The 13,318-nt window shown below is 32.9% G+C and overlaps 2 protein-coding genes across 2 annotated transcripts; one reads left to right on the top strand and one right to left on the bottom strand.

Annotated features, from left to right (window-relative positions):
• The first annotated feature begins 2,467 nt into the window (after positions 1–2,467).
• LOC145596526 (heavy metal-associated isoprenylated plant protein 39-like) lies at positions 2,468–4,772 on the top strand. The gene is made up of 3 exons (XM_081652702.1): positions 2,468–2,729; positions 3,182–3,257; positions 4,157–4,772. Exons 1-3 carry the CDS (start codon positions 2,718–2,720, stop codon positions 4,477–4,479), a joined length of 411 nt encoding a protein of 136 aa, XP_081508828.1. The 5' UTR covers positions 2,468–2,717; the 3' UTR covers positions 4,480–4,772.
• A 2,492-nt stretch (positions 4,773–7,264) lies between these two features.
• On the bottom strand, positions 7,265–9,966 carry LOC145596564 (1-aminocyclopropane-1-carboxylate synthase-like). The gene is made up of 4 exons (XM_081652744.1): positions 9,534–9,966; positions 9,261–9,392; positions 8,787–8,947; positions 7,265–8,522 (listed from the first exon to the last, which is right to left on the bottom strand). The coding sequence occupies exons 1-4, from the start codon at positions 9,684–9,686 to the stop codon at positions 7,517–7,519; spliced, it is 1,452 nt and encodes a 483-aa protein (XP_081508870.1). The 5' UTR covers positions 9,687–9,966; the 3' UTR covers positions 7,265–7,516.
• Between the last annotated feature and the right edge of the window lie 3,352 nt (positions 9,967–13,318).

The following is a 13,318-nucleotide window of genomic DNA, read 5'->3' as shown; positions in this document are numbered from 1 at the left end:
TTAGAATCGCAATTCACAAAAGCACCGACTTTTACACGTTCATAGCCAAATTTTCTACCCTTATATCAAAAGTTCAAATCCAAAATTAGACAAAAGATTACAAATAAATTTCTCAATGAAGCATCTTTCTTGATGTCACAAATGCATTTAAAACAATAATGATATTAGCATCTTTTTGCAGATATATATTAGTATATGTTCTTGAAGCATGTAGAAGCACATTAGAGTTGATAGTGGCTTTCTAACTGTAGCTCCAAATCACATCCAATTATTACTTATATTTAAAATCTAATTTCCTTTAATTAACTTAAATTAAATTGACGTGTTGAATTAGGGCAACCTAATCCTGGTCTAATACATGTTTGGAACATAAAAAAATGATTAAATTCTTAATCTGCGTTGACTATATAACCTATCATTGCCTCGCTCATTGGTGAGCTCATATGATTCTAGAGCTGGTAGCCATGTCACTCCCACGTAAGAAGTCATTAATAAGATTTAAATTTTGTAATGTAGCAAGAGTTAGCTAATTTTGATTCAAGGGTCACTACTCACTACTCTTTAATGTTATTTGTGAAATATTTGATTTTGCTATCATATATAAAAACATAATTGTGTGGAATTATAATCTTTAGAAAATTTGATTTGTTGTTTAACAGCAACCCTTCCAAGCGAGTAGAAGTGCACCGGAAAAAAAAAATAATACTCCGTAATAAAAAATAATGTTCGACACAAGTAACCCCTATAGCACCAATGAGACAACCTATCAAACAGTGAGTATTGTGTGCGGCTGGTCACACCATGTGGCCACTTATAAAAAATTACAGTAACCCCTGTAATACTAACCAAGTAATCCCTAGTTAACCCCTAAAACACTGACGAAGTAACCCCTGTAAAACTAAACAAGTAACCCCTATAGCACCAATGAGATAACCTTTATACTGAATGGCCATACTGTATGGTCAGCCACATATAAGACTTTATGTTTTGCAAAATTACAAGCTACAATTATGTTATTAATTTGACAATAAAAATGATCATACTAAATTCCATTTTGCAAAAGAAGTAATAGAATTTTTTTCTACATGGTAGAAGAATATCATCACTAAGGAGTACAAATAATGTTTAATCTTTTGAGGTCAATGTTAGATTTGTATTGGTTAATTATTAAACAAAATTGTTTTGTTCAATTGTAATACATGAACAATATGTATCTATCGTAGACTTTGCAAATGTAGGTCTTCGGCCGATCAGAGCATGACATAAAGTTTGTCTTATCATGGTCGCATGGAAAATTCAAAATTATATCAATTGGTTATTTGATTACTTCAAAAAATGAAATTCCTAAATGGAATTCAGCCATTAATTGGGGACTTGGGGTCCTTTTTAAAAATATAAATAAATTAAATTTCACTAAATACTTCTAATAATAAATTGGAATTGGCGACGTAGACATAAGACATTGACAAGATCGTAAGTATTCATGTAGTTGGATTTGTGGTCCATTATTTAAAGATAATATTGGCAAATGCTCATATATACTCATATTTTACTTAAAATACTTACTCATATTTTGAATGGTATTAAGATATGGGATTAATTTACACATCATTGTTTTTTGTGACTCAGAGAAATAGGTGAGATTGTGAGAATGCTTGTTGGTTGAAGACTTGAAGTTCAACTAAAGAACTAGTTAGAGCTTTATCATTACATTTGATATGGTAAATAAATAGAGTTACAACTTACAAGCCTGACTACATAAGTTGGAGCGAACATATACTCCATATTAACTACATACTAGGGTTTGCTATAGGGAATTGTAACCTAGTTTAATCAAAGTCACAAGGTACGTGAGTTTCCCACCATATACTTAATTGACATCACAATTCAAGTACGTACAAGTTTCAGCGTATACTCTCTTCATGTTTTTTCTTATATATAACTTGAAAAATAATGAGCAAAATCAAAGTGTGTAAAAACGTGAGCAATTAAGCCAACTCTTATAAGGAGTTAGAACAACGTTTACCATTTCCATGCCTAAACTTCATATCATTACTATACGAAGACCTTACTTTCAACGTTTGAATCCACATGTAAACGTTGTTAAACATACGTCAATAAAATTATTGAATGGGTCGTTAGATGCAACAAATTATAGCCCACCAATCCACTATACCATATATATTTAATTATTTTATTTTCTAAATATAATTATTTCCCGTCAATAAAAATATATAATTATTAGTCTCTTTCTATTGTCCATATCCATAATTATGTTTATATCATCTAAAGTATTTCTTTTTCCTACGTTATTAGCAAATAGCCAAATACACTACCAAAAAGAGACACTGTGTTGACAACTTGACTAAAAAAATCAATGTATTCAGGAAATTTCTAGCCAAAATCAAATTAATATCGCTCCAAAAAAAATATATATAAAAAAAATAAATAAATTGGAGTGACGAAGTCTTTGTATTACCTTGTAGTCCAAGGAAATTGTATAGAGTTTTCCCTTGGTTGAAAATTCAAGGTCATCTCATCTTATAAGTTACAAGTTCTCTCATTTTCTCTCTCACAATTTGTGTTAAACTATACAATTGTGTCTATATTAATAAATATTAGTCATCTATTCTTGTGATATCACCTTAATTTCTTTTATATTTGTTAGCTAGTCAAACTGTGATCTTATTTGCAGAAGCAAGTCAAGCAACTACTCTATGGAAATCAAGGTAATTAATACTCTGATATTCATGTCTTAAGTTGATAGGATCATTTATGTTTTCTTATTGTGTTGTTATTTTCAGTGATTTCATTGAGTGTTTCTTAATCAAGTTTCCCTTACATCATAACAATTAAAAATAAAATGCATATGTATACATATATCTCTTCTTCCTCTATATGTATATATACAAGGGAAACTCGACTAGGAAGTTATTACCTTGTTGCGAGCTAGGGGCATGTCGTATGCCCCTAGATCGAGTTTTTATAGTTGACTTTAATTTATTTATGAGATAGGTGGGTTGGACCCAGATTAATATGCGAATGCGTACTTGGTTGATGTATCGTAGCTCGTATGAGTAGCCTAAGAGAAAACGATGTGATCAAATGAAGAAATTTACGCTATTATTAAGAAATATGATGATCATTTGTGATTTATCTGGTTGTTGGGTTGTTTGTGTAGAAAGTGGTGATGAAGTTGGACATCCATGATGACAAAGACAAGCAAAAGGCCATGAAAGCAGTCTCTTCACTTACAGGTTGGTGCTCTTTCCTTATATTTCTTGTCTAACTTCTTTTATTTCCTTTCTGTTTTTTCAATAATTTTTTCTTTGACGAATATAGGTTTTTTTATTTATATTTTTACCTTTTCTGCTACTACCAAGGTACATAAATTGTGTAAAAAAGGATTTCGTAAGACAGGTTATCGCGTGATTTTGTTGTTCTTGTAAAAGGTCTTTTGACACGGTAGATATTGTTGGAAAAATTAATATAATACGATCAAGGCGATTAGTGTATTTTTTTCATGGCGTAACAAAATTACAGTTCACAACAATCATACAGAAGGTTTTTTTTTTTTAATTAAATGATCATAATATTAGCTACAAAATGTGACTGATTGGTAAATGGTAATATCAAGAGAATATTCTGAACGTCTTGAATTATAAAAGTTCAAATCAATAAGTTGTTGAATTTTATCAAATACGAAGTATTAAACAAAGTTCTTTTAAGTTGTTGATTAATTTAGGGGGTGTTTGGTATAGTAATTTTAGATGTAGGAAACGGATTCAATTAAGTGTTTCTATTTCTACTTGTTTGGTATGTGTTAAAAGTAATAAATACCGTTTCCTAAGGGTAACAAAATCCCCCAATTTGTTACCCTTGACAAACTAGTGGAAACAAATTACGTTTCCCCACTCAATCACAATCTACTCAAACTGTTTTCATTCCATTAGGATACCAAACATATAGTAAAGGTAACGTTTATCATTACCCTTTCCCCTACTTATTTGAATCCTTTCCGTTTCATTTACAATATTTATACCAAACAAATATTAAACAATTTATACTTTTCCTAACAACAAAAAAACAGAGGAAAACAGGGTATGTATAATGATGCTAATTAATTAATTAGAATTAAAATGGTTAATTAATGCAGGGATTAATTCAGTGGAAGTAGACTTGAAGGAAAGTAAAATGACAGTGATAGGAGATGCAGATCCAGTTGACGTGGTAAGCAAGTTAAAGAAACCCTGGAATGCACAGATTGTAACAGTGGGCCCCCCTAAAGAGGAGAAAAAGGATGATAAAAAAGATGATGATAAAGCGAAGAAGGAGAAGGAAGAAAAAGAGAAGAAGGAAAAGGAAGAAAAAGAGAAACAACTTGCTGAGCTTGCTAGACTTTACAGATTACATAACCCTCCTGTTTACTATTGTTATCAAACTATAGAAGATAATCCTAATAGTTGTGTGATTTGCTAATTTAATTACGTTAATATGGTTTTAAATGGAAAAGTCATTTTCTGTTTTACCTGAGAGTTGAATCCCGTAAGGTGTAAAGGCGGACGCAAGAAGACTGGACATGATGTTATGGTCATTTGCTATACTTGTGTATGGAATGATATACATACAAGTAATTATTTTAAGAAGAGCGATGTATAGAAGGATGACCACTCCTTGCTTCTACTTTGAATTTCAACTACTTGTATCAAAAGTACATATTTTGAAAATGTACCTAATAAGAGTTTGGAATAATATTTGTTACGAATTGAGAAGCTTTGATTGTGATTATTAGTAAGTAAGGTTATACAGCGGTTAATTAGAAAAATGTTTTACATTTGAGATTTTTCCCTTGTTTGTATGATTTATTATGTATTTATCAGAAAATTATAGTGCGTGTGTTCAGGAGATAAGTTATACGAAGTAGTATATATAGTTTTCTTATTGTGTTAGACTTCTTGCCCTAGGTGCCAAACTGTTGCTTCCATAACAAGATAGGTTTCCTCCTCCTCCTCCTCCTCCTCTTCTTCATCTTCCCTTGTACAATTGTACTATGTATACTCCATACTTACTTGTGCACAACATCAATACTACTTGATGAGTTGCATATTTTATCAACCATTGTGTCTTAACATTTTGTCTTAATACGGTATCTAGTATCTCGGTTAAGAATTATACCTCTATCTATGATAGGGTGCACCTCTCACTATATTGTAAGACAATTTTTTTTCACAACTTTACTAGTCCACATAAACAAGTCAATTTAAACAACACACATGATCCACAAACATCATGTATGCGAAATCCAAGTCACTATATAAAAGATGAACTTTTTATAGCAGAAAGAGTACATTGCATCTAAGCATATAATGTCACAATTTAAAAATTAAGATATGTAGGAGGATATGTCAATTCTCAAGTGTCCTCTAGGCTAGGTTGTTGATTTATGCCACTAATTACTAAGTGAAATTCTGCTCAATTTTCATTAAGGAACAATTTATAATGAGCCAATCCAATAGTGGGTGGATCATGTTTCAAACTCCCTACGCACAAGCGTAATTGGAGAGAATAGAGGATAACTCAGGTGGTTAGAGCTTTCCTCTGATTTTCAAGGATTCTGAAATCGATTCTTATCATCCACCTTAGTGACTCTCTAAACACTAAAAAAAAAAATTGTCTTAATTGAACTGGATAGATCTACCTTGATCTAACTCAATGGATCCACTATTTTATTTTAAAATTTTCAAAAATACAAAAACGTTGACCAAAAGTTGACCGATTAGTTCCCTGATCCGAGAACCAACCCACCCGAATTTGTGATTATATTGGTTTTTTGTGTCCAATTCACTGACCCAACCAAAACTACCCATTTGTTTTGCCTTTTATAAGCTGTAAGACAAAATGAGCTAGGCCTAGAGCCCTAGAGGGAAGCTCTTGGCCCAATAAGAGAGTTAAGGGGCCCATAAGAAGAAAGACAAGTGTCCATTTGCCACCAACAAAATCATAGAGTTCCTAACAAGATTACAAGACTACAATTATTCAAAGGAAATTTTTTAAGAAAATAAATAGATTGAATAGAAAAGGGAAGTAATTATGTGATCCATATCTTCACAAAAAGTCAAACAAAAAATGACAAAGTTCATGTGTTGTCTTCACATGATTTTTGAAGGATAATCATCTCAATTAGCAACCAAAACCGACTTCTAGAGACACCACAAACCTTTAATTAAAACTTAATAATGTTTCACAAAGTGCTTTAACTTTTGTTCTTTTCCTTGAATTTCTTCTTGTTTATAGTTTAATATACACTTATAAAATTGTAAGGTAGGCAAAAGATGATGTAATACCTAAAAGAAATATATAGATCTTAGTCAAAAACCCATAAAAATTAATGATAAGATAGTTTAATTTAAGGTCATATTAAACAGAACAGCCAATTATATTCCATCTTTCACATCATTAAGTGTTGTTTAGCTTCCATTTTCTTTGCTCCATTGTCTTTGTCTGTTTTATGCTGCAAAATAAATTAAAATTGTGTCATTTTTATGCAATGGTTGGTAGCGTAGGATACACCTACTTTATCTGTTCATAGCTGTAACTTGTCTTACGTACTTTGAGCCTTAAATAATACATGAAATATGCATTATGAGTTTATGATCTTCTGTGCATGCACATGCATGGTATCATGCTAAATAAGTAGCGATTTGTGCTTGTATGAAATTAGTACTCTTAGTTGTGCATGAATGTTTTTGGTGGTTGGATTTTGGATAATACCACGTGAGGTGCGACAATAATGCTAATTAGTAAATAGTAATTACCCTCTCGTTAAAGTTAATGAATATCCGTTAAAGTTAATGAATATCCGATAATAAGATCCACTCGTATATATAGCTTAATAAAAATATTGTTTAATTGTACAAGTTCGACCCCAAGTCTCCGGTCATGCCTATGTCTCAAAAGTAGTTAAGCCTAGAAGTTGGAGGAAATTGAAAGCCAGTAAAGTAAGCCACCACTCTATCATTTCAACCTCGATTATCTTTTGATTACAAAAGGTTTAGGAGAATACAGTGCTATTAACATACATTGAGTGAAAGATGTACAATTATGGAGTATGGTCTTTTAACAGCTGCATAAGTATGTACTAGTATAGTAGTATATATCATTTTAAGGCAGAGAATCGGATGATTTTATTCTTCTGAATTATTTGTTGCTAGTCTACTACGATATATAGTAGTATATGTACATAGTACAAAACGAAATCTGAGTTAATCAATTTCATTCATTCAATTTTCTTTGACTGCTGAATAACATTACAATGTATTTTTTCTAAGGACATTACAAAATACATTTTTTTTTTGTAATATCCTGCTCTCATTACTAGATACAAACAAATGATCATAAATTTTACAATTCAATTATACACACAAGTCACAAAAGATAATAATCTCTATACTATAAACATTATGATCAATTTTATTCCAAATGATACACTTTAAGCCATGCTAATTAATAGAATTAATTAAGTCTGAGCTCGAACGAGGGGAGACATGGGTGAGTGTGGAGATCCATGTTGTGATGAAACTCCCATCAAATCCTCCAACCTTCGAGATGATATTCTGAGCTGAAGATTGGATTGCCAGCACTTCCTCTTCGCGGCACCAGAAGGTTTAGGCTTAGCCACCTTTTGTGCCGCGAATGTCCTAATCCTTTTCAAAGCCACCTCCATTGTCTCATCATCCATGTTAGCAATACAAACCCTGAACCACCCTGGCTCATGGCAATGGAAAGAACAACCCGGTGACACGTTGATTTTCACTTCATTGATGATTACTCGCCACAAGGCTAGCTCTCCCTCCATCGTTAGATCTTGCTCGATGAGTGGTCGCAAATTCATCCACACAAAAAGACCAGCATTACTCTTTAAGCATTGGATTCCTACTTGGTTTAGCCCCCAAGTGAATACATTGTGCCTTGTTTCGAGTCTTTTGCTACTTTCGACTAGGAACTTCTCGACAAACTCCTCATCTGATAGCATCGAGGCTATTAGCAATTGTGTTTGAGCCGAAACTAGCCCAAAACTCGACATTTTCCTTGCAACATTTACAACTTTATCATTGTAAGAGTACACAATCCCTACTCTAAACCCTGGAAAACCCAAATCTTTCGATAAACTGTAAACGATATGGATTAAATCCGGGTTATGGTCTTGTTCGAGCATGATCTCCGCTATGCTAACGAAATTTGGATATCCAAAGACAGTAGCACCATATATTTCGTCACATACTAAGTGAATATTTTTCTCATTGGTGAAAGCTAATATGCTCGATAAGGTCTCTCTGTCTAGGACTGTACCGAGTGGGTTCGAAGGGTTCGTTATCAGTACACCTTTCACTATAATGTTGTCTTCTTGAGCTTTGTTATATGCTTCTTCCAACGATTTTCGAGTTACTTTGAAGTTATTCGAGCTATGACATTCAACTGGGACAAGTTCCACCCCTGTTCTCCACCTTAAATCTCTATCAAATCTGCAAATATTTGCAAATAAAACATAATTAGTTTACATGAAATAATTTACCATTACGTAATTAATGACATATTCTCTTCAGTTATCGGACTATCTAAGGTAGACCTAGTAAAGTACAAATAATAATTGGACTGTCTAGTTACTAGAGAGAATCTCGATCTTTTAGTAGAATATTCTCGATCATGCATAACTTTGACTAGTCGTGTATAGAATTTTTGTTAATGCAAAAGAAAACGAGTGTAATAAAATGTCCAAGTGTACGTACCCAGGATAGTAAGGTGTAGGAACCAAAAACGCTTCACCGGGGTTAGCCAAGCAAAATGCCATTAATTCATGGGCTCCAGTAGCTCCACCACTCATTACTATACGATCAGGATCAAATGTCACCTTATTTCCTCTCACTCTCTCCATGAAACTTGCTACAGCCTGTAAAAAAAAAATTAATCCAATAATTAGTCACAAATTAATAACCACAACAATCATGAATTATACAAAGTATATCCTTAAATAGTATTTTTTTTTTGCTATGGTATATGATATGGCTGCTATGCTTAGTCAAAGTGTGACGTGGAATTCCAACGTAATTTATATTACTTCATTCGTGAGCTACTCGAGTTGGACTTGGCCAAAACTTGACTTAAATCAAGCTCGGCTTTGGTTTAATAATTAAACTTGAGCTCAACTCGACTCAAATTGACTCATAAAAAATTGACCAATGAGGATGAGAATAGAAAATTACCTTTCTAAAAGCTGGTAAACCATGGTAGTCTTGAAAAATGGCAATATCTTGAAATTGATCAATTCCTTCAGCAGTACAAATGGAAGCACCAGGATTTTTCAGAATCCACTCTTTCACCAAATCAAAAGAAAGCTGCAATAATTATAAAAAAAAATTAATAAATAGATAAAATTAATACTTCATAATATTCAATGTTGACAATATTTATAAAAAATGGAAAATAAATAAGAAGTCATAATCAGATAATTAAGAGATTAATTAGTAGATAATTACCTGATTTTCAGCAAGACCCATCTGAATAACACCAGTAGGATTATTAGCAGGGTGAAAAGGATCATTTTCATAGGCTTTCCATCCATCAAAATAGGCAGATTCTTCACCATGCCCATTTCCAGCTGCAATTCTTGACAACAATTCAGCCACCATTATCTTGAATTTATATACTCAAATGACAATTTTACCCTTCAAAGGATTAAATACACAAGAAATAAAAGTTTCCTTAATTAGAAGTAAATAAATACAGTTGTTGTTTTTGTGGTTTAATTTGTAAAAACAGAAGCAAATGAGGTTGCTATATATAGGGGTGGAAAAAGCAGGGAATGAAATATAATTGATGATGTTTGAAAGATCGTTTAAAAATGTATAGCTGGCACTTGAAATATGTATTGAATTAGTTGGACATTAATGTTTGGAGTTGGTAATACTCTCTATATATTAGTATATTTATACTAGTAGCTAGTATAAACTACTTTTATTATTGGTCTCTTAAGAGTTAACAGGAAGTTTCGTTTTGTGGGGGCCTATAATCCTTTAGGGCTAGCTGTGGAGGTGCTACCATAGGAGGATCCGATTGCAATCTTTTTTTAAATCGAGTGTACTTTTATCGGTGATTCTGTGAGGCAAATCATGCAGCGGACTTTTTTGTGATTATATTGTATTTTAATCAATTGTGTATTTGTGTTTGTTTCTTTTTGTATGTAATGATAAGTGTTTTTTGAACTATTTGTTTTGAGGTTAAATAGCAATAATAATCTTGATTTTAGTCGTTAAATTTGATTCAAATTTGGATAGATAAGAATAGTTTAGACCTTAAGAGAATGTAAATGAGGTGGTTTGACTAGGAAAATTTAACCAAAGTACGGATTGGAGTATTTTATTTTAACACAACATTTAACTAGTCAATCAAAAATTCAAAGCGTGCAATGCCATGTTTGTTCACTTGGGTTGAAAAATTGCATGTTCAACAATTGAGCATTTATGGTGAGACAACTAGGACTAGTCTACCATCAAGGCCTTGACTCTTTTCACTCTTGTAATTTTATTGTGAAATTATGAAAGGAAATCAGGAGGAGCTTACTAAGAAAGCTTCAACCCAAATCATGCATACAAGTAAATTGCAAGTTTGCAACAATAATATCGAGATGCTTTAGGTTTTCAATAATTATTTTAAAAAATTTCTATAATTAGTAAAAATTAAAATTGATGATTTAAAAGTATATATATCGAGATGGATTATATGTAAATAAAAAAAAAATGAGGGTGGCGTATTACAAATCAGAATAATGTAAAATGGATTAATACTCCGTGTATAGAAATCACAAGTTTTTACCCTCACTCTTAAAGATTATATGAGGTACTTATATCTTTCTCCTAATTAACTTAGAATAATCAATAATATATCAGGTTATTACATTGATCGGATAACAACATGCATTGGTAACCATGCATGAAATAGATGAATAATGGACCAATTATATATAAATCTTGAAAATAATATAATTTAAATAAAAAAAACATTGAAGAGTACAATGTACAAATCTCAATGTTTCAATCTACTTGTTCAAATGTCTGAGACTCTGAAGTCTGAACAAGATTAAAGAAGGATGTATTGTACATTTGTACATTACTTTCTACTAGAGACCAAATGCTCTTGGAAACATTATTCGACAAGCCTAGTGAGAGATTTTTTTAGTACAAGTACTATATCTGCAAACGTGGATCTTAGTAAGATGGACGGTGTTAGAAAATTGTAAGGTACTTAATTAAATTGTTAATAAACATAAAATACTTTTTTTTTTTTTTTTGGAAATAAACAAACATAAAATACTTGAATTAGCAGGTTTTGAGCTCTTAATGTTTACAAATAAAATCTCGAAATTTATAGATAAATTAATTCAAGGATAATGTTATATATAGTCCTTAGGTTAAGATTAAGGACCTGTTTACTTCAGCTTAATTTCAGTTCAGTTCAATTCATCTCCTAATTTCCTTCTCTCATAAAATATTCATTTCAAGTTTATTCAGTTCAGTTCAGCTCCAATCCAGCTTAGTTCAATTAATGTGAACAGGTCCTAAGTATTTAATAACTTTTCTAATTTGAAATTAATTTAGAAATACATGACAAAAATTACGCGCAAATTAGATTATGTTACATTTTTTTTTCTTTTTTTTTTAAAAAATAAGCTTTTTATATGTAACCTAAAAAAAAAACTACACTATCTTTAATTTAATCCGTAATTAATGAGCATTGACCAAAAATTGATTGAAATTATTTACAAATGCACGTACGGAAATATATTTGCCACCCTGAAAAATCTTTACGACAGAAATCTCCTAACCGACCGGAAATAGCCTAGAAAGAATTGTTTCATAAATAATGGAAATCCTCCAAACTTTAAAGTGGGACATAAATTTATTTCTTTATTTAATTTTTCCGAGTAAGTTGAATAATTAGCTTATTGTATATTTATTACACACGTACACACCATTATTTTATTTAAAGTTGCACGAATAATAACAAGACAACCTAGATATATATTGCACGGTTGTCTGCTTAATCTTAGATAACATCCTTTTTTATAAAAAAAATTTGGTAATTGGTTTCCCCTTTATTGTAGCACAAACAAGATAATTAACATTTTTAACGTGTAATAAAACATTTCTGCCAAACTTTACTGCTAAATTTAAAATTTATTTAACTTTTAGTTATTTTAATTTTTGGGTTTATGTTTAATTTTAGGGAATTTTGACTTTTACCACCTTCAAATAACCACTAAATTGAATTTACCACCTCCAAAAAAAAAAGATTTACTTTACCACCACCAAAATTTCCAAAAATTTGATTTTACCACCAACTAACGGATTCCGTCCATGAATCCGTTAGTAGGGCCCACATTTTTGACGTTTCTTCTTCATCTTCCCCGATCTTCCTTTTCAACCAACCAGCAACGAAATCAACTACCTCGGTTGGTCGGAATTTCGAGTGGGTTTCGCGTCTGGGTGGTGGTGGTTTCGGGTCGCGATGGTTTCGCGTCTGGGCGGCGTTGTTTCTGGTCAGGGGTTAGGTTGGCTGGGGCGGATTGCGGTGGTTACGCGTCTGGGTGGTGTTGGTTTCGGGTCGCGGTGGTTTTGCGTCTGGGTGACGGCGATTTCTGGTCTGGGTTTGGATGGTGGTGGGGTTCGTCGTAGTTGTTAGGTGGTGGCTAGGGTTTTGAGGTCGGAATTTTGTGGAAAGGGGGTAGAAATCGGCGCGGCTGTGGTGTGCGGTACGGTGCGGCTGTGGTCGGAATCGGGGAGGGAGAGGGATGGGGTGGTCGGAATCGGGGAGGGAGAGGGAAGGGGTGGTCGGAATCGGGGAGGGAGAGGGAAGCGGTGGTCCGAATCGGGGAGGGAGAGGGAAGGGGTGGTCGGAATCGGGGAGGGAGAGGGAGGGGGTGGTCGGAATCGGAGATGGTGGCCGGAATTGGGTAGGGGAGGTGGGGCTGCCGGAATTGGGTAGGGGAGGTGGGGCTGCCGGATTTAATTTTTTTAATTTTTTTTTTTTTTTTTTGTTTTTTTTTAAACTTACCCAATAATATAGCGACACGTGTGCAAGGTAGGCCCCACTAACGGATTTATGGACGGAATCCGTTAGTTGGAGGTGATTGGTGGTAAAACTGATGTTTTATTTTTTTATGAGGTGGTAAAGTAAATCTTTTTTTTATGGAGGTGGTAAATTCGACAAAGTCGTTATTGGAAGGTGGTAAAAATCAAAATTTCCTTAATTTTATAATAACTCG

This window comes from Chenopodium album, chromosome 20 (genome assembly GCF_948465745.1).
Source record: "Chenopodium album chromosome 20, dcCheAlbu1.1, whole genome shotgun sequence".
NCBI lineage: Eukaryota > Viridiplantae > Streptophyta > Magnoliopsida > Caryophyllales > Amaranthaceae > Chenopodium > Chenopodium album.
This window is presented reverse-complemented; position numbering and strand designations above follow the sequence as displayed.

Excerpts from the sequence above, each read along its gene's own strand:
- LOC145596526 (XM_081652702.1), top strand. Across the intron at positions 3,258-4,156 it reads AGCAGTCTCTTCACTTACAG|GGATTAATTCAGTGGAAGTA; the intron begins GTTGGTGCTCTT and ends TAATTAATGCAG.
- LOC145596564 (XM_081652744.1), bottom strand. The coding sequence starts at position 9,686 with ATGGTGGCTGAATTGTTGTCAAGAATTGCAGCTGGAAATGGGCATGGT. Across the intron at positions 9,393-9,533 it reads TGGGTCTTGCTGAAAATCAG|CTTTCTTTTGATTTGGTGAA; the intron begins GTAATTATCTAC and ends TAATTATTGCAG. Across the intron at positions 8,948-9,260 it reads GTTTACCAGCTTTTAGAAAG|GCTGTAGCAAGTTTCATGGA; the intron begins GTAATTTTCTAT and ends TTTTTTTTACAG.